This window comes from Cynocephalus volans, chromosome 1 (assembly GCF_027409185.1).
Source record: "Cynocephalus volans isolate mCynVol1 chromosome 1, mCynVol1.pri, whole genome shotgun sequence".
NCBI classification, from domain to species: Eukaryota; Metazoa; Chordata; class Mammalia; order Dermoptera; family Cynocephalidae; genus Cynocephalus; species Cynocephalus volans.
This window is the reverse complement of record NC_084460.1, coordinates 58,591,309-58,612,572: the sequence shown is the minus strand read 5'-3', so window position 1 is coordinate 58,612,572 and position 21,264 is coordinate 58,591,309. Positions and strand designations below refer to the sequence as shown.

At 44.9% G+C, this 21,264-nt stretch overlaps 1 protein-coding gene across 4 annotated transcripts in view; it reads right to left on the bottom strand.

Moving 5' to 3' along the window:
• The window catches only part of MCM3AP (minichromosome maintenance complex component 3 associated protein), a 44,797-nt gene that overhangs the window by 5,730 nt on the left and 17,803 nt on the right, over positions 1-21,264 (bottom strand). For 3 of the 4 annotated variants that reach the window (XM_063076028.1, XM_063076012.1, XM_063076020.1), the window contains exons 15-26: positions 17,748-17,879; positions 17,272-17,385; positions 15,235-15,387; positions 13,651-13,848; positions 11,536-11,604; positions 11,321-11,455; positions 9,544-9,697; positions 4,448-4,706; positions 4,127-4,224; positions 2,907-3,297; positions 1,525-1,782; positions 881-1,010 (exon numbers count right to left, since the gene is read on the bottom strand). In XM_063076028.1, coding sequence (XP_062932098.1) covers positions 881-1,010; positions 1,525-1,782; positions 2,907-3,297; positions 4,127-4,224; positions 4,448-4,706; positions 9,544-9,697; positions 11,321-11,455; positions 11,536-11,604; positions 13,651-13,848; positions 15,235-15,387; positions 17,272-17,385; positions 17,748-17,879 — 2,091 coding nt within the window. The remainder of the gene's footprint in view (positions 1-880; positions 1,011-1,524; positions 1,783-2,906; positions 3,298-4,126; positions 4,225-4,447; positions 4,707-9,543; positions 9,698-11,320; positions 11,456-11,535; positions 11,605-13,650; positions 13,849-15,234; positions 15,388-17,271; positions 17,386-17,747; positions 17,880-21,264) is intronic. The other variant, XM_063076034.1, reaches the window with a different exon arrangement.

Genomic DNA, 21,264 nt, shown 5'->3' with positions numbered 1-21,264 from the left:
CGGTTTATGTCCTTATATTAAGGGTTTCTTGTTGCTGTGAATGAGAATATTTTTATATGTTATAGGTCCATCTATCTGATCTCTGTTCTGAACTCTGAACAAACCCAGTTCTAAGAGCTTGACTGTTGATTATCTTGGACTGATGAATGTACAGTCTGGTTTTTCCTTCCTGTTGATATTTATGCCCATCAATCCATGTCCCTGCACTGGTCAGGATTTCCAGGACAATAGTGAACAGGGAACAGCACATGCTGCTTCTGACTTCAGTGTTTCTAATTGTTTACCAGGATGCATGGTTTTTGTTTTTGTTTTTTTCTTTTTGGTAGTTTTACACTAAGTAGCCTTATCAACTTAAGGAATTTTTTTTTTACCCAAGCTTGATAAGAAATTTGTATCAGGAATGGGTATAAATTTTGAGAAATTCATTTCAACACCAACTGAAATGATCACTAATTTTTCTATTATGGCAGCAAATTACATTAATAGATTCCTACCATTGATATTGTTTATCCTGGGAGAACGCCTACTTGTGAATTCTTTTAGGTACTACAAGACTGTGTGTGCCAACAGTTTACTTGCTGTTTTTGAACCAGGTCTGTAAGTGAGGTGAGATGTCACCTTTCTGTTTTGGCACTCTCCAAGTTAGGTATGATTTCAGAGTCAGGTTCGTCTGATCAATGAAGTGACATGCTTGTAACTTGTCTCTGCTCTAGAACAGTTTCTGCTACAAAAGAATGATCTGTTCCTTGCGGGTTTGTCAGAATCTGCTCACACTGGACTGGATTCAGTGCACAGGATATTAATTTCCATCTGTGTACTTTGGGAGAGAACGATGCAGTTTAGAACAGTAACAGAAACACACACTGAACGTGGATCTCACCGTCCCTGACGCAACTGTAGCTCCCTCTGCGTCTGCAATCTGGCTCGTTCCCACAACAAGGGAATGTCATATTTTTTCAAATCATTTTTAAAAAAATACACACATATCTGATGATCTTCACTCAGTGCCTCTGAGAAAACAATTAAAAACAGATAAAAAGAATATCAAAAGAGCAACAGGTAACCACTCAACATTTGCTTAAATTCACTGATCTAAAGACAAGCCCTTCTGATTAAAGACTAATTAAGATTAATTAAAGTCATTAATCAATTAATAACTTTAACATGGAAGTTTGAGTCGAATATGCTCCGAGTGTCCATGGTCCCTCAAGGTCCACACAGGCTTCGGTCTAGACTGCACAGGGCCCAGTAATAACCACTGAGAGCCACAAGTCCTCTCTAACCTAGAGCCAGCCAACGGGGCTGATTTCAGGAGGGGAGTCCAGGCTCTACTGGAACCCTCTTAGCTCTTCCTAATGCTTATAAGTCATCTGGAAGTCACTGGCTTGAAGCAGGAGGTCATAATGAAAGGAAGGGTGGGGACCCAAAGGCAAAGAAGCAACATCAAATAAACATCATTCTTTGCTAAACTGAACCACAAACATCCCATGAGGACCTGGCCCCATAGCACTGAGCTCTACCTACCTGACGTGATGGGAAGCCGGGGGGGCGTCCAGTCCCTCAGCTTGTGGTTGATACACAAGGCGACAACATCGTCCCACGGGATCTCAGCGACCGAGGGCCCTACCCCATGGCCTGGGGAGGGGTTCTTGCTCTTCCACCTGCAGTACGTTCTATAGAGCAGGTTCTCCACCTGGGACTGGAGGATGGGCTGCGTCTGGCGTGAGCTGGGGATCTGAGAGGCGTACTGGATGACCATGGAGCACACGGGAAGCCAAGGGGCTGGAGGGAAAGCACCTCGTTGCTTGTTTGGCAAAAATACAAGTGAAAATCTACATGAAAATGCTCTTAACTCTGTTTTCTTAGGAGAAGGTAGCTGTGTACTCAAGAAGTTTGCTTTCAAGTATGAACACATCAAAACCAGAGCTGCTGAGGGAAATAGCTGCTTGCTCCCAGGGCCCAGGTGAAGGATGCAGACAGTCTCCCTGGGAGTGTCCACAGCAAAGGTCCACCCAGAAGTTCTGACTGTACAGGCCTGTGGTTGCACTTAGCAATGTGTGCTTTAACCAGCACCCAGGTGAGTCTGGTAGAGGTGGCCTTGACTTCCCTTGGGGACCTGCAAACTAACTGAGGGCACAGCGGGCTTGTGCTGAGTGGTTTGCTTCCCTTTGGATCCCTTCAATAATAAGCATTGGTTAGACCTACTGAAGGCCACACCCAGAATTTAGAAGGGCACCTGCAGCCCAAACGGGGGTGTCTATGCCAAGCACATGAGCTCTGCCAGGCAGGCAGCGGGCAGGCTTGTTCCCTCCCAATGGCCCATACCAAACCAGGCTCAAGCCACCCCAGGTAACCTGTAGAGTCAAAACTGCCTGGATGCCTCACCTGGGCACAGCAGGCACAGCCTGAGCCACAGAACTGAGGCTTTTGTGACAATGCAGGAACTCTGGCATTAAATTATCCCTGAGTGCCATAGCCCCAGCACAGTCAGCAGCTCTGGCTGACAGTGCTCCACAGTCAGCCCCACAGTCCCCATGCCCTTTGCCCCTGGCCCATCTGTTCTGACAACAGGGACCCTGTGGGGAAGGTAGGACAGGCCACGTGGTTGGTGCTCCTCCCAACACCACCCACCAATTTCATGTCAAGGCTAAGCAGACACCCACAGACTGCTCTGTTGGTGGGGAAAGGCCAACAGCCCCCACTCCACAAAACTCCAGCACATTCTGACCCATGAACCCAAAGCTGGGTGCAGGCAGGTACAGAGTGGGGACAGGAAAGTGCACAGTGGAGGTGGATGTGCCAACCTCACAGTAGTACCCAGTGGCCATCGCACAGTCACACCAGTGAGAAGGAAGGAGGCTTGGCTAGGGCCACCCCTCCCCTCCTCCCTCCGCACAAGCACGCACCCCCTGGAGGTGGGAGGTCCATCTGTGGAAGCTGGAACCCAAGCACTGCCTGCTTCAGCCAGGCAAGGTGCTCCGGGGCATTCCAGCGCAGGTGAGGAAGGAGCCGGGTGCCCCCCACCTCAGCAAACTCGGTGACAGGCCAGGACAGGTCACACAGCTTCTCAGAGGACACTACAGATGCCAGGAACTGCAGTACAGTGTTGAACAGCTCAACGATGGCACTAGGCTCCTGTGAGGCCAGGCCACCCAGGCGCCTCTCTCTTCTGTCATGGAAAAACCGGCCACTAAACTCATGGCTAACCCCGTCTTCAACATACTGAATGAGGGTCTGGCAGCAAAGGTCAAGGGCACAGGGGCTGCGGGAGACCAGCCACTGCACTGCCTGAGAAACCTGGAAAAGCAAAGATAATGGGAAGAGACACAGTTAAACCAGTCACGCTGATTTCCAAACACAGCTTTATGAAGGCGCTTGGTGGTCTTCCTGGGGCCAGGATACCCCACCCACAGCAGCCCACAGCAGGTGCCACCAGAACACCAGACCCTCACCCACGCTAGAAAGGGGAGCAGAAGCTTCCTCTGTGGTTGAGTTGGCGTTCTAGGGCCCTGGAGACATGCCCAGCAGGGGTGCCAGAGAGCTCCCCCAGCCCCAGTCCCATCCAGCCTTCAGGCTCACCTCCCTGGAAAGACCCAGGCCCTTGGCAAACCATCCCTGCACACCCTCTCCACCACACACAGAAATGGAAGGCATACCTCCTCGTTCTCAGGAGGACTAGTGGCTTCACCACATGCCAGGATGCCCTCATACCCGTAGTTATCTTTCTTCCTGTGGTTACTTTTATTTTAATTCCTGGCACCTCTTTCCCTTAATAAAATTGTTAGCACAGACTTCCTTTTTTAAGGAAATCTCAGACATTATTTCTTCATATATTTAAGGACAACCAACCCAGAAAAATAATTTATATATGTGACCTCCAGTGATAAGACACGAATGGCCATATTTTAAGTTCATAAAAATAAAAACATTTAAAAAATTTACATGAACAATTTAATTTGTTGCAGATAGCAGGACTATGGAAAAATTTTATCTTTTCCTTTGATTTCTATTTACGTTTTTAGAAAATTACCTGTATGAAATATAAAATTAAAAGTGCAAAGACTAATATACACTAAATTCAAGATATGGCAAACCTGATGGACTTTTAAAAATGATGAAACCTTACCTTAGTTGTGCCTTGTAAATCATTAATAGAATCAGGGATCTCAATAACAGTGTAATCTGAAATCAGCTTAGCTGAAACCAAATCCTGTAGCATCAGACCTTTAATAGAAACCAACAAAGGTCACACATGTTCTGCTCTCAGTCTGTACACATGCTAACACATCTCACTGCACTGACCCCAGCCAGCTGTACAGTGGACCATCACCGTGGGGGCTACTGTCCCAACAATTCCCAACACCACACTGCTGGCCCTTCCTCGGACCCAGGGCTCCACCCGCTTATTAAACAATGCCAGTTCATAAACGAGACTTCCTTCACAAACCATCCTCCACTTCCTTCTCGATGGCGTCCCCTCCGGGGCTGGGCATGAGAACCACCAGTGGCAGTGAAGGCTTCAAGGGCTTGGCCTGCAGGAGCTGCTTGAGCTGCAGCAAGGCCGAGAGCCAGTACACATCCTCCTCTGCCATGTCCTCGCTCTTCACTTTGGGGGGCAGCAGCAGCATGAGCCCACTGGCTCCCAGGAGGTCCTTCTGTGTCTCCGCAGCATCAAGAGCACCATCACTGAGTGCACCATGGGCCACCTGCAACAGCACCCAGACCATCAGGATGGGTGCACCAGGGGGCAACAGTGAATGGTTTGCCCCAGGGCAGGTATGGCCAAAGTGGTCCATGCACCAAATGCTCACTGCACTCTGGACAATCGTCCAAGAACACAGCTGCACTGGCCCTCCCTCCACAAGACCATGAATTAGTGTGAGAAACAGTCAAATCAACAGATATTTTAGCATCCAGCTAGAACTGTGTCTGACCACGTTACTATGATGTTAACACTAACCTTCAACAGTATAAAAACAGTTAAGCCCATAATGATGGAAAGGGGGAAGGCAAGCCAGCAGCAGAAAACAGATTCACATTTCTAGAAAGCAGCTAGGACATGGGACCAGTCACTGGGCTAGGGAAGCAGAGGCTGTAGGCTGCATCCACACCTGTAGGCTGTGGATGTGGGTATGGCAGGAGCCAGGCTAGCTAAGCTCCCAGGCCCTGCACGTACCAGATGCAGAGGCACTACCCTACAGGTCATGCACATACCCTGCAGGCAGCCTCTAAGTGCACCCTGTTCTCCTGGGCCCCTGAGCAGGAGTCCTGAGAGGATCTAGACATAGGGCCTCGTCAGGTACAGTACAGAAGGACTCAGAACCGGCCACCCCCACCCTACCCTGAGAGCACCAGCAGCTGTCCTGGAAAGGAGATGAGACAAGTCCTTTCCAGAAAAACAGAACAGCCCAGGGAACAGATATCCAGATCCAGACATTTGGAAGTGTGCCCCAAAAAAGGCTGGCTTACCATTCAGTTACCTTCTATTGCACCCCAAACAGAGCTTCTGTCCAGCCTTTTTAGGGCCTCACTCAGGCATGGACAGAGAGCCTCAGCTAAGGACACTGAGGGACCCTCCAACATAAAAGAAAAACTAGAAAAACAGCAAAAGAAACCCAGAGGAAACATTATGCATAGGACATAAGAAAACTTAAACTCAAACAACTCATTTCCTCAAAAAGATAAGATGATACATCCAAAAATAGTAATAAAAGGCTATAAGGAAGTCAAAACAAGGATAAGAAATAAGAGATAAATTAATATAAATGAATAAAAAGTTCAAAAGGACATTTGGAAAATAAAGCCAAGGAAACAAGGAAACAAGATAGAAAACAGGATAGAAAGGATAAGAGGCTCGGACGATCAATTGATGAGGTTTGACATCTGACAGGGGTTCAAGAGAGAACAAAAAAGAGCAGGAAAGAGGCATCACGAAGATACAACAATGTTCCAGTGAAACCAGAGCCTCCTGGGCCGGCCCGTGGCTCACTCGGGAGAGTGCGGTGCTGAGAACACCAAGGCCCCGGGTTCGGATCCCATATACGGATGGCCGGTTCGCTCACTGGCTGAGCGTGGTGCTCACAACACCAAGTCAAGGGTTAAGATCCCCTTACCGGTCATCTTTTAAAAAAAAAAAAAAAAGAAAAAAAAAAAGAAACCAGAGCCTCCTGACTGAAAGGACCTGCCAAGCCCAGCACATCGAGTGAAGGACGTCTGGCATCATGCTACCAGAGTGAATCTTCAGAACCCCATGGACAGAGAGAAAAGGCTCCCAAAGAGAAACAAAACTAAGTCACGTGGAAAGGAGCAGAAATAGTCTAAGATCCCTCAGCAGCAGCAGTGGGTGCTATGTGACAATACAGCAAAACTGGAAGGAACATGATTTTCTATGTATAGTTCTACAAACCGAGCTAAACTATGATGCGACTGTGAGGATAAAATAAATGCATCTTCAGAAGGAAAGGACTCAGAGAATTCCCTTCCCACACATCCTTCCTTCAGCAGCAACTGAAAGATATACACTATCAAACAAGGGACCAAACCAAAAAAAAATTGCTATTGCCGCTGTGGCAATACTGAGCAAGCACCTGGCATGTCTCAGGCACTGTTCTAAGGACTCTGCATGTACAAACTCATTTCGTCCTCAAGTGCCTGATGAGCACTACTACCACATAGTAGCTGCACAGCCTTGGGCAATTTATTTTAACTTCCCTGAGTAAAACAGGGATAATAAGTAAAAGTACCCACACATAGGTGGCACAGAGACACTAAGGAACTTGCCCAAGGTCACAGAGCTAGCAGGTGAGAGAACAGGGACATGTGCTCATGATGATGGCTTAAGGCATGTGCTACCTAGACAGAGGCCCCAATGGCAGCCACACCCTGGGACAAGCTATCAACCCAGAGGAGAGCAAGAGGATGGCCCTTTCTCAGAAGGGGGCACCAGCAGAGAGGGGACATGGATGGATCAGGTGAAACAACACAACATTTGGAAAACTCTACTGAGACATACACAGCCCATCTGGTAAAAATTAAAGATACAGAGGAAACTATGTGAGAAAATAAGGTAATTATTTCTTGCAGTAAAAATAAAGAAATGTGGTCATAAAAAGAACACTACTGGTACTGAGGCAAATAGCAGTCACAGAGCCATCAAAATGTGACCACACTTACTGAAGTAATACTAAGTGATACTGCAGCTATCCTGGGAAGATGGGGAGGCTGAGAGGTACCGTGATGTGAGAGGTCCTTCCTCATTTAGTATGGTCTGCAGCCACCAAGACAACCCCCATGACCCCAACTCCTGGTGTTCACATCCCTGTGTAATCCCCTACCCCGAGTGTGGGCTGGGCCTTGTGACTCATTCCTAACAGACAGAATCCAACAAAAGCAACAGGATGTCACTTTTAAGATCAGGTTATAGTTCTGTCTTGGCTCACCTTCCTGCTCACTCGGATGGAAGCCGGCTGCCATGTTACCAGCTGCCTTACAGAGGCCCAGGTGGCGGGGAACTGAGGAAGTCTCTAGCCACAGCCTGCAAGGAAGTGAGTCCTAACAACAACCACAAGAGTGAGCTTGAAAGTGGATCAGTGGAGACCATAAACCTAGCAAACATATTGATTTCCACCTTGTGAGAAACCCTGAGCCAGAGGAAACTGCTAAGCCACACCTGGACTGCTGACCCACAGAAACCATGAGATAACAAATGTTTGTTATTTTAAGCTACTATGTCGGGGGTAATTGGTTATGTAGTAATAGATAACTAATACACTTATTGTAATGGGAAGTCAGTGGATACCTAAAATGGGTAAACTGAGAAAGGGCAGTGTAAGCATGTGATCTGGAAACATGATGGAAACCAAACTCTCAGGAAAGGGGCTAGGAGGAGCGGCAGAGGCTGCTATTCCTTAGTACAAATTATGTGCAGGTAGTTGACTTTTTAACTAAACGCGAATGTTACTTTCGGAAAAATTTTAAAAATAAAGGTAAGAGGAACAATACTAGTTCATTTCTAGTTAGGTGAAGTATGACTTTGTAGTCACAGGAAAACAGGGAAGAATGTGCACCAAGAAGTCACGGTTACTGCTAAATGGTGAAAGCCTGGATGGCTCTTATCTTCATACAGTCACGCACCACATAACATTTCAGTCAACTATAAACCATACACACGACTGACAGTGGTCAGAGCAATAGACCACAGACGTGCATCAGGCTATCCCACCTAGGTTTCATATGTTCACACAACAAAAATCACCCTGAACACATCCCTGTCATTAAGTGATGCAGAACTGTACTTCCTTTATATTTCCTTGTATTTTGTATTTTTAAAGTTTTATACGTGTGTTACTTTTACATTTAGAAATACAGTCAGTGTTATTAAAACGGAAAACTGAAAGAAACAAAACCCATAACCAAACTATGGACTGGAAAAAGTTCTAAGGACAGAGGGAACACGGACTGGAGCATCACACACTTACAGCCAGGGAATGCCATGAAGGCGACTTTGTTAGGAAGACAGAGGCCCAGGCTGTGTAGGCGTCGAGCCCGGACCTTGGGTGAGGGAGCTGACTTGCTGAGTCTTCCTCCAAGCACACGGCCCAGCCAGTCCTCAGGAGACTCTGGTGCTGGTGACCGTGAGTGCCATGTTGTGGTCAGGTGCCGCACCTAGGTTCACAGAGCTGGCCAGAGAGGCAGCCACTGACACACAGTCTGCTCAACACTGAAGCTACACTTTCTGCCCTGCACCACTATTTTCCAAGTAAATAAAGAAGGACACATCTGGATTCATTTCTGAACACATCTGCTGAACCTAAAATTCCTTTATGCAGGTTAGACTCTAATGAGGAGATAAGCTCTTATTAAACAAGAACTTCCCAGGGAACCAGTTAAGCTCAGTACTGTATGAGCACCTATAAAGAATGAAAATTAGAGCTTGTAATCAAAAACTGAGGATAACTTGAATGTAAAACAAAAACAAATAAACTGAAATGCCAGATACTGAATCTATCACTAACTGGGATCCAATTTAGTGAAAACTGCATAGGATTAAAAATCATTAGTCTTTTGGTAAAACCTGATGTGTCAAGAAGCTACTTTAACAAACATGTCAGGAGTTGGCAAACCATGTGAGCTATAACGTTCACTACATTTTTCTGGAATGATCTGACTCTGATCCTTCTTGAGTTACCTATCAAAGGCCCATGGAGGAGTGCAGGGCTCCTGAATCAGGTGTAAAACATTACAGGTGCACCTGTGCATTTTTCAGTATGTTTCTGAACTTTTACCATGTTCTCACAGAGGTCTGTGACAGCCAAGACTCACTGCTCTACCGGAATTTAGCCTGATGCCTCACACCAAGTAGGTGTCCATGGGATGCCATCAGGACACAAGGAGAGACAGCTGTGACACTTGATTCTGAGCTTCCCACACTCTTTCAAAACCACGTCAGAGAATAAACAGCATTCATATGATTGCAATGAGGTCTGGGAGTGAGTGAAAATAATGAAATCACAGAAGTAAATACACAAAGTGGTTGTCACTCACCTTTATACACACGTTGACAGAAACTATCTGATCCTCTTTGCTGCTGAGCGCATTAAAAAGCGCGAGTGTCCCAATCCCACCAGCCTCACTGCACATGTCATCCACTAAGCCATCACCTCCCATGAACTTGACTTTTAACCAATTTGCTAGAATTCTGTGGATAAAAGAAAATAACACTAAGAATCTAATTCTAAATCTGAACTAAAAAGACTTTCAGGAAAAGAAGGAAGAAAGAGAAGTATCACATAGATCTAGGTTCACTGATACCAAATCGTACTGTGAAGATGACCTGGAAAAACAGGTTATTGTTTAAAATGGAGCTAGGAACTCTATTTGGGTGGGAGAATAAGACACTCATGGAACTGGCTCATTATAATGTGATTTAATGTGTACTAAGAAAAGACTGTGAGTAATAGGAAACATCCGCAAATACTGAAATACACGTTTTACAGAATCAAATTTCTTATGCCTGAGACCTGAAGTGACATATTTCCTAATGCACTTAGCAAATCAGAGGACGGCTGTTTTAAGAAATGAATCATCATTTACATACTTTTAGAATGCCACAACTCCCTTCTCTGCTCAGCTGTCCTGTGTGGAAAGTGTCATGCCTTTGTCTTTTCCCTCAGCCTGCGTGTGTTCCAGTAGTGACTCCTTAAAAAGTAATGTATTCAGAGAACCTGAGCCTCATGCGCTCCTGGTAGAATGTAAATGGTACAGCCATTGTGAAAATAGTGTGGCAACTCCTCAAAGACTTAAACAAAGAGTCACTGTATGACTCATCAATTCCACTCCTAAGTGTATAACCAAGAGCACTACAAACATGTCCACACCAGTACTATACATGGATGTTCACAGCAGCCTTATTCATAATAGCCAAAAAGTGGAAACAATCCAAATGCCCAGCAACTGATAAACAGATAATACTGTATGTTTGTACAATGGAATATTACTCACCCATTAAAAAAAAAAAAATGAAGTACTGATACATGCTTCAATATGGATGAGCCCAAAAAACGCTATGCGAAGGGGAAGATACCAGTCAAAAAAGACTACATTTTATATGATTCCATTTATATAAGATGTTTAGAATAGGCAAATCCATAGAAACAGAAAGCAGATTAGTGGTTGCCAAGAGCTGGGGGTAGGGAGGCATGGAGACTGCTAATGAACATGGATTTTCTCTTTAGGTGAAAAAGATGTTCTGCAATTAGATAATGGTGATGGTTATAAACCCTGTGAACATAACTAAAAATCACTGAAATGTATACTTTATATGGGTAAAGATTATAGTATATGAATTACATTTCAATAAAGATGTTAAAAAAGAAAAGCAACATGTTCTGTAGTTGCTTTAAAATTATGATTTCTGGAAGCTATATGGTTATAAGAAACAATGCCATGTCAATTTTTTTGGATTTCTTTTTTAAAGGCCAAAAGATTTCCCTAAGGGGAAAAACATGGAACTATAGTATACAAACTATAAACTATCTTCCTCAAGAGTCTCAAATCAATATACCTGAGCATAGCAACTATTACCAAATTTACTGGATAAAAATGGAAATAATCAAACCTCAAGTGTCAACTTCAAATGATGAGCAAAACAGATGGCAAGGCTAGGCAATAAAATATAATCCTTCGCTTCAGAGTTCCCACCACACGAGAGGGCTCTGCCCACAGGCCCACAGCTCTGCCCCGCCCAATGCTCTCAGGGGACAAGTCACTCCACCTCTTGGCATTTACACCCCACATCCCAAAGACGGAAATCCTCGCTGACCTGCTGACACTCCCTGGGGACTGCTCTTCTCCATCTGGCAACACCAGAACCAACTTCCAAAACACATGCTCCTGCCTCCCAGGGAGGTGGTCGGCCACGAGGGATGGCAGGTCCAGAGGCGCCCACGCTGCATCACTGGAAGAGACAGATCACCATGGATGAGCCAGGCTGTGAGCCCTAAGCAGGGGCAGCACCCATGGTGAAGAATGACAAACCTCAGCAGCTGCTGGTGGAAGTGCTGGACCTTCATCTGGTGAGCTGTCTTGTTCCTGAGCCACTGTAACCTATGAAGAAAGGGAGGACGACCCCATCTGTGTGAGACTAGCCCATGCCCACAGAAGGGGCTGAGCAAAAAGGCAGCAGTTAGTATCTCCCGGGGGGGGGAATACCAGGAGACTGAGAAAGCTTTTTCTGTTAAAGAAACAAGTTAGTCAGAGGACTGCTTCATTCCACAAACATGAATTAAGTTTCTACTGTGTGATGGCCATGGGAAATTTAGCAATAAACAGAAAAATCCTGTCCTTCTAGAACACACACTCTCATGGGGAGAGAGAGCAGCCTCTGCACATGGCTAGTGTGCACACAGGAAGCATCAGGGTCATGGGCACAGGCAGGGCAGGAGCCCTGGCATGTGCCTTAGCTTCACTTACGGTGGTCAGAGAAAGTGACACGTGAGCAAAGACCTGAAGGAAACAGGGGAGCCAGTGTGAGGACTTCTGGGGGCAGCAGAGGGGATGGCTGTGCCATGCCAGAACAGGACCTGATGGTTTGGGGAGAGCAGTGGGGGGCACCCTGGGGAGGGGGGTTTGGTCCATGGTACAACAACTCAAGGAGCAGCACAGGGGCATCAATGAGAGAAGGCAGGCACTGACACTGGGGTGTCAGAGGATCCCTCTGCTGTGGTGTTGAGGACACCAGAGGTAGGGACCAGGGTGGAAGCTGGCAAACAGACAGGCAGCTATGGCAAAAATCCATGAGCAGCGCTGGCAGTGGAGTGCAGAGATCTGCTCAGGCATTAGCTATGTTCTGAGGGTAGAACTACAGGACAGTGGGTCTGAGAATAGATGCGAGCCAGGGTCCGTGACCAGAGCACAGGAGGACAGGATGGCGTCCTGGGAGCAGAGAAGGGGCAGACTGGGGGGAAGACAGGGTTCAGAGGTGGAGCTAGGAATTGGATCCTGAGTCTGGAGCACAGGAAGGAGGCACAAGAGGGGCTGTCAGAATGAAGGATGGGGAGAGACCACCAGGGAGGGGCAGAAGGAAAGAGTAAAGAACGGGGCTGGGCTGAGGGAGCTGGGGGTGGTTAGAGAAGGAGACTGAGGAGAGAAGGGCAGCTGGGGGTCAGGAAGCTCGAGAACCATGACTCCAGGGTGAGGCTAGGCCACAGTGCTGAAGCAGCTGTACGTCAGAAAAAGCACCCCTAATCCTGTGACCTCACAGCACACCCCAGAGACAGGCCAGGACTATCGCCACCCTGTTCACAGATGCAGAGACAAAGCCCGTGGAATCTGATGGGGCCACATGAAACCCGAGGAGACAGTTTTGAGAGAGAGCATCCGTGACGACCAGGAGAAGTAAGAGATGTGTCATGAGACCCCAGCACTGTGCACCACTGCAGCCCGTCCAAGGTGCCCAACCCTGAACACTGGGAGGCAGCTTGGCCCCAAATGTCCCTCTCAAGAGGAAACACTTGAGAGGCTGGACCTGAAGAGGCCGAGCCCAGCATGGCCAGGACTGGACAGTTTGAGTGAGCCCAGAGTAAACAGGAAGAGCAGCAAGGAGCGCCACACCAAAGGGCCCCGAGGAGGGGGATGCTGGAGTGTGGAAGGTGGAGTTGCTCAGATGCTGCTGCAGCTGGCTCCACAGTGAGGGCGGACATGGCGTGTACTTAAACTGGGAAGACCAAGAGAAGAATACGTGATTCCAAGTCAGATTCTTTTACCAGGACCCCAAGGCTTTCAAGATGCAAACGTGTGGGCCGAGCCTATGGCGCACTCGGGAGAGTGCAGCGCTGGGAGCGCGGCGACGCTCCTGCCCCGGGTTCGGATCCTATATAGGAATGGCCGGTGCACTCACTGGCTGAGTCCCGGTCACGAAAAAGACAAAAAAAAAAAAAAAGATGCAAACGTGTGAGATGAGCCCCAGTTCCCAGTGGTGGCGCAAGTCACACGTGCACAACTGCGGAAAAAACCTTCAAAACGCAACTCTGCGCCTGTCCTCCCTTCCTGACACCACCTGTCTGTGTCCTCCAAATACGCATTAACTCAGCTCCTGGCAAAACCAAGTGGGGCAGGGAGCCCGGAGGTGGCGCGCAGCGGCTGAGTGCTGACCTGGTGCAGGAGATGCCCACTTTTCCTGCATGGCCCAGGTCCAGGAGGCCCCTGGCCAGGTTCTCCTCAGCAATAGGGCATTCTGCACTGGGCGCCAGTGCCCTCAGGCGGTTGTTCACATCCACACAGCAGGGTGCTGCAGGGAAGGTCCGCATCTGGCGCCTCAGTTTCTTCCGGGCTGCAACGGCTTCCCTCCACCTGGGGGACACACCAATGTATCATCACTGGGTGTTCTCAAGGTTCACTCCAGGAGACAGATGCAAAAACACACTCCAGCACCTTAACATGGGGAAACACGTTTTTTGGCAGTATGTTTAGGTATTTTCCAGTAACAGCCCTCAAACTGAGAACAAATGAGAATTAAGATTTAGACACAGGGAAGGCATGATATCAAATGAGCGTGGTGAGCAATGAAGCTACTGACTTTAAGAGCTAATACTGAACAATCTTTGGAGGCCATTTTGGCAGTATGGATTCAAATCTAATAAACATATAACCCTTGACACAGCAGACACCACCGATAGGAATTTAAAGACAGTGCAGATGTGCGAAATATTTGTACAAGGCAGTCCCTGCAGCACTCTGTCATAGCTGAAGAGAGAAATGAATGTCTGTCAAGAGGGGACCAGGAAGGTCATTTATGGTACATTCTCACAATAACACACCTCAAAGCCACTAACAATCATAGGGCAAGCTTGATATGCTGCGACAGCCAGGCCTCCACCTCCTATCAAATGCAGTAAGAAAGGCTGAGAATTGAGTCAAGAATGCTCCCACCTGTAGCAGCCACCACAGAAAATGACAGACAGTGTCGGGATGGGCACACACATGCTGCTGCTTCTAAGACAGGCCGTCGTGGAAGGGACTCGCTTCTCACTTTACCCCCTTTCACGTTGTCACAGCTGTCAAATGCACTATTGTCTACTTTACATTTCATCATGAAATGAATCACCATACAACATACATAACACATATATGCGCAGTTTAAAAATTAATGATAAATCAAACACCCACATACTTCTAATTGAGAAGCCATGGCCATGACTAGTAGGTAGCCCTCCCATTCCCAAAGGTAACTGCTCTGCTGAGTCTATTTTCCATCTTTTCTTTAGGGTTATACTCTGATACATAAATCCAAAACAATCTATTTAGTCTGAATGTATGCACTTTGTATGTTATATGCATTTCCCTATGAATTCTTTTTTTCTCTACTTGTGTTCTGGAAATGCACACACATCAGTACACACAGCCATAATTTGTCTGGTTTGTTCATGGCTATCTCCCTATGTCTAGCGCAGTAGGTAAACAGCAGGCACCCTGTAAATGTTTGTTGAAATACAGGACAGCTGCCACTCCCCACTTTAATTTGCACTGTTTAGGAACCTGTTATGTGTGTGTGTTAGTAATCAACTGTTTCTGAAAGTATAATCCAATTGGAGTGAGTCCATTATAGGTATTTATTGCTACAAAATGTTCTCTGATCCTTTTATCATTGACTAAAGGAACTAACAGCTGAGGCATTTTGAATTTGGTAAAAGACTTTCCTCTGTGTGTGGATTTTGACCATGAGAATTCAGGACTCACCGCTGCAGATACTTGCAGAAACACTGAAGTTCCTGGAGTGTCTCCTTTGCAGTCTGGAAAATTTCCTCCACGAGAAACAAGTCCACCAGGTGGGCACAGACATCCTCACAGCAACGGGCCATGCGGCTCCTCTGGTCTGTCTCCATTGCACTCCTAGGAAACAAGGCAATCGGTGTGGGAGGCACTTTACCGGGGGCCCACAGACACTGCGAGCTTGCTTTACAAGTGCAAGACTCTATGTCCTTAATATTGAAACATAATTATATCTTCACTGCAAGAAGCTCAAGACTCTATGTCCTTAATATTGAAACATAATTATATCTTCACTGCAAGAGAAACGTTAAAATTTTCATTTTTACTTAAAGTACAGACACCTGGAAAGATAGGGGGGGGAAATGGTACAGGATGCCAGATTACAGGTCCAATGAGGCCTCTGTAAAAGTGAAGAAATAAACCTTTATCTAAATAAAATAGAATTTTAAATTTTTAAATGACCATTGAGACACTGCAAAATCTTCTCACCAGCGATGTTGTAGGGAACTCTAAGCATTTTCTAATTGTTGAGCTTTCCCTTTTCCACTTGAGAAACTATTTTAGAAACTCTATGCTCCACTGTAGACTCTGGCCCCTGCCGTTTACCCTGCCTGCTTCCTGGGCCCACCCTCTATGAGATAACAGCAGTTTCACACCCCCAGGGGCCAGAGGTAAATTAGGCTCCTAAAGTGACCAACAGACTGTGTCCCACAATCAGCCAATCCAAATTAGCAGGACAGCATCCCTTATTTACATAAGAGGACCTGAATGGGAACCTGGGAGGGAAAAGGGCAGGAATTTAGGCTATATAAGGGGGTCTTTTCCTTTGTTCTGGGAAACACTGATCTAGGAGTCTTTACTCCCAGTGCTCTCCTTGCTTGCAAGCAATAAAGTGCTGTAACATCAAAAAGAACTGTAACACCAAAAAGAGCTGTCAACTATTAAAAGAGCTATAAAAGCAACGTTGGTCTTGGATTCCTCTGTGCGAGTGCCTCACAACAAGCAATATCTGACATTTGCAGTTAGAAGTGTCTCAAGTACACAACAAATGCTGTTGGCTACCAACGATGGCTGCCTGTAGTCATGCAGTGGTAGCCCTTGGATAAACCAGTAGCTCAAAGAAAAAATTCATAACAAAACTCTATCAACCAAGGGAGCACAGTGGACTATAGCAAATACATTTGTTCATAAAGTCAAAGTAGCTTAAGCAGTCAAGACACATTTCCAACAGCCCATCCTTGGTGGTGCTGAAGACAGCTTGGGGCTGAGCTAAACTCCAAGTCTCCTGGAACTGCAGGAGAACAACACTTGCCCCGCATATCAGTGAGCCCTGGATGTTCCTGTTTCTGGCACTCCTTCCTGGGATAAAGAAATGACATATATCCATCAGTTATGAGGTCTCTCCCTTATAGCAACCAGAGAAATAGGCTCCCAATAGGAGTGGAAAGAAACATTAATTAAATGATACGCTTCTGCCTACATGCTGTGTTCCCCATCTGCACTGGAAGCTGTGATACATACCAAGGTAGCCCAACACCTTCAGGCTTATCTCAAGGGAGCTTAACACAAGGACAGATTTCCCTTCATAAATGGAACTTCTTTCCTCCCAAAGCTTGCAGAGAAATTATTAAATAAAGTTCTTAAGTGAGATAGATCAAACAGACTCAAAAGAGTCTTCCAGTTGAAAAACACTAACAGCACATGATCTGGTGAGGGGGATACTCTGCCAGTGAATTCTTTCGCTGCCCATGCCCAGTGCAGGGTCCTTGACCGGAGGAGACTGAAACCAAGGCCCGCCCTGCCTCCATTCCCTGGAGGCAGCATGCATACAAGTACAGGCACAGCATGTCATCATTTGGCTATGCAAAAGATACGTTCCTTGCCAAATTTAAGTGCAACCCAGCTATCCTGAACTGCACTAGCCTGGCCACAGTGCCTTGATAACCCTCCCCCCCCACCAACCAGCCAATGCCCCCGGCTCTGTAGGATCAGTGCTTCTCTTACTTCAACTCCTGGGAGCAGGTTTCCCTTACGCACTCCATCACCATGAGTTCCGTCAGCTCTGCAGCCAGGCCCTGGCTCAGCTGAGTTAACACCAGTTCTCTCTCTTGTTTCAACCTATGGGTAAAAAAAAAAAAAATCACGTGAATAAAGTATAAGAATAAAAATAAGTGATGTTTATGTTTCACCTTGACTGTGCAGATGGGGATTTGTGCTGCCTGAGTCAGCAGCAGGCCACCCCTACTCCAGCTTCCCTGACACCACCTCTCTGTCCCTGCCTGTCCTGGCTGGGAAGGGGCCACCATTTACAAGGTGAGTATGGTCTGGGAACCCCCACCCACTCCCTCAAGTGTATGAGGGTGCTGGGTGGGCTGGCATGGGTATGATGGGAACACAGTAGACAACAGTAGGGGCAGGGCCAGCACTCTCTTGTGTCCACACACACTGACCTCCATGACCTGCTGCAAAGACACACTCACCTCTCCTCCTCTGCCCGCCGCCTCTCCTCCTCTCTTCGCTGTCTTTCCTTAGTCATTTCTTCAGCTGCAATGTGCCTCAAAATGCCCGTGGTTGCAGCTGTCAATAGATCCTCCACAGCAGCATTAGAAACACTAGACAGAGCAAAGTGGACAGCATTCAAAATCAGAGGGAAAAAAGCCAAGCAAACCACATTAAACTTCTAACGCTGGCAAGGGGAAAAAAAATACTCACTTGGCTTTTAGCATAAAAATAAAGCCCATTGTTAGAAACACACAATCTACCAAAACCAACTCATGGTGAAACAGAAAATCTGAATAGACCTCTGACTAATAAGGAGACTGACTCAGTAATCAAAAACCTACCATCAAAGACAAGCCTAGGAGCGGAGGGCTTCACTGGTAAATTCTACCAGTCACTTAAAGAACACCAATCCTTCACACACTCTTCCAAAAACCTGAAGAGAACATTTCCTAACTCATTCTATGAGGCCAGCATTTCCCTGATACCAACACCAGACCAAAGACACTACAAGAAAACTATAGAATGATTTCTCTTATGAATACTGATGCAAAAATCCTCAACAAAATACAATTATGCACTGCATAACAAAGTTTAAGTCCAAACAACATAATACAACCATGGCTATACCATATAGCCTAGGTGTGTCATAGGCTATCTCATCTAGGTTTCTGTAAATACACCCTATGATGTTTGCACGAAAACAAAATCACCTAATGATGCATTTCTTAGAACATATCATCGTTAAATGATACATGACTGTAGTAGCAAACTGAAATCAGCAGCATAATAAAAGAACTATATACCATTACCAAGTAGGATTTATGAAAGGAATACAAGGATGGTTCAACACATAAAGCCCAATCAATGCAATACAACCACATTAATGGAATGAAACACACACACACAATCATCTCAATTAATCCAGAAAGAGCAGCTGACAAAATTCAACACCATTTTATGATAAAACACTTAATAAACCAGAACAGAAGTGAACTTCCTCAACATAATAAAGGCCATATATGTTACACCCACAGCTAACATCATACTCAGTGTCAAAAGACCAAAAGCTTTTCCTCTAAGATCAAAACAAGGATGCCCATTTTGTCACTTCTATTCAACACATCACTGCAAGTTAAAACCAGAACAATTAGACATGAACAAGAAATAAAAAGCATCCAAATTGGAAAGCAAAAAATAAAACTATATCTATTCACAGATGACATGATCTTACATACAGAAAATCCTGAGGAATCCACTAAAAACCTACTAGAACTAATAAACGAATTGAGCAAGATCGGAGGATAAAGATCAATATATAAAACTCAACAGTATTTCTATACACTAGCAATAAACAATCTGAAAATGATATTAAGAAAATAATTCCATTTAAAATAGCATCAACAAGAATAAAGTAATTAGGAATAAATTTAACCAAGAAGGCAAGACTTGCAAACTGAAAACTATAAAACACTGCTGAAAGAAATTAAGGAAAACCTAAATAAATGGAAAAGCAATCCCATGTTCATGGACTGAAAGATTTAATATTGTTAAGATGATGACATTGTCTAGAGCAATCTGCAGATTCAAGCAATCCCTATCAAAACACCAACAACAGTTTTTACTGAAATAGAAAAACCCATCATAAAATTCACATGGTATCTCAAGCAACTCCCATAGTGAAAAACTTGAAAAAGAAGAATAAAATTGAAGCATTCACTTTCTGATTTTAAAACTCATTACAAACCTACAGTAATCAAAACAGTGTGGTGCTGGCACCACATGTAGACCAATGGAATAGAACAGAGAGCCCAGAAATAAACCTTCACATGTGAGGGTACTTCAAAAAGCTTGTGAAGAAATAGAATTAAAAGACGAAAAACCTTTCCATGAACTTGTTGAAGACCCCTTATATGTGGTCAAATAATTTTTAACAAGGATGCCAAGACCATTCAAAGAGGAAAGAATAGTCTTTTCAACAAATGGTGCTGAGAACACAGGATTCCCACATACAAAAAATGAAGTTGGACCCTTACCTTCCATCATATACAAAAATGAAATCAAAATGAAATCAAAATAAATTCAAGACCTAACATCATAAAACTCTTGGAAGAAAACACAGGGAAAATTTTCACAACCCTGGATTTTGCAATGATTTCTTGGATGACCAGGCAACAGGTACAGGCAACAAAAGAAAAACAGATAAATTGGATTACATCAAAATTTAAAACCTTTGTGTATCAAAAAACATTATCAAAAGAGTAAAAAGACAACCCACAGAATGGGAGAAAATCTTTGCAAATCAAGGGATTAATACTCAGGATATAAAAAAACTCTTTATTTATACAAAAAACTCCTTTACTTATACAAAAATAAAACAAACTACCAAAGGCAAAAATGGGCAGAGGACTTTCTATAGACATTTCTCCAAAGAAGATATACAAATGGGCAATAAGAATGTGAAAAGATGTTCGACATCACAAGTCATTAGGGAAATGCAAATCAAATCTATGAGATACCTTACACATGTTAAGATAGCTATTATAAAAAACAAACAAAAACCAAAACGAGAAGATGAGTGTTGGCAAGGCCACAAGAGAAACTGGAACCCTCCATTGTGCACTGCTGGTGGGAATATAAAATGGTATCACCGTGAAGGACAGTTTGGTGGTTCATCAAAAAATTAAAAGTAGATCTCATGATTCAGCCATTACACTCCTAGGCAAATACCCATAAGAACTGAAAGCAGGGACTCAAACAGTTATTTGTACACCAGTGTTCATGGTAGCATTATTTACAATACTCAAAAGACGGAAACAAACCACCTATCAAAAGATTAACGGATAAATAAAATATGGGGTGTGGGGGGGTACATACAGAATGGAATATTATTCAGCTACAAAAAGGACTGAAATCCTGTCGCACGTGACAACGTAGATGAACCTCAAAGATATTATGCTAAGTAAAATAAGCCAGACACAAAAGGACAAATAATGCATGACTCCACTCACAAGAGGTACTAGAATAGAAACAGACAGTGGAGCAGTAACCAGGGGCTGGGAGAACAGGAGGGTAAAGAGTTACTGTTTAATGGGTATGGAGTTTATGTGTGGCATAATGGAAACAGTGGTGGTGGATACCCATAATTGTGAATGTACTTAATACCACTGAATCGTAAACCTAAACGTGGTTAAAATGGTAAATCTTGTTGAGTATGTTTCACCACACTGAAAAAAAAAAACAAACTAAGCCCATGGAAATATTTCTTATTAGTTCCATCGACTAGAATGTATATAACTCCAGGGTAGAAAAATGAATCAAACCTATCGACAAGGTTGATCCTTTACTGTAGTCTGTATTTTACGAAGGCAAACTAACACCTTTCCTTATCATTGTGCCCTTTCTTGTGTACTGGGATTTTGAAAAAATGTTTGAAATCTTTAAGAAAATTGGATTTACTGTGTTTACTAGATTTCAATTAGCTTTACAGAAGTTGTG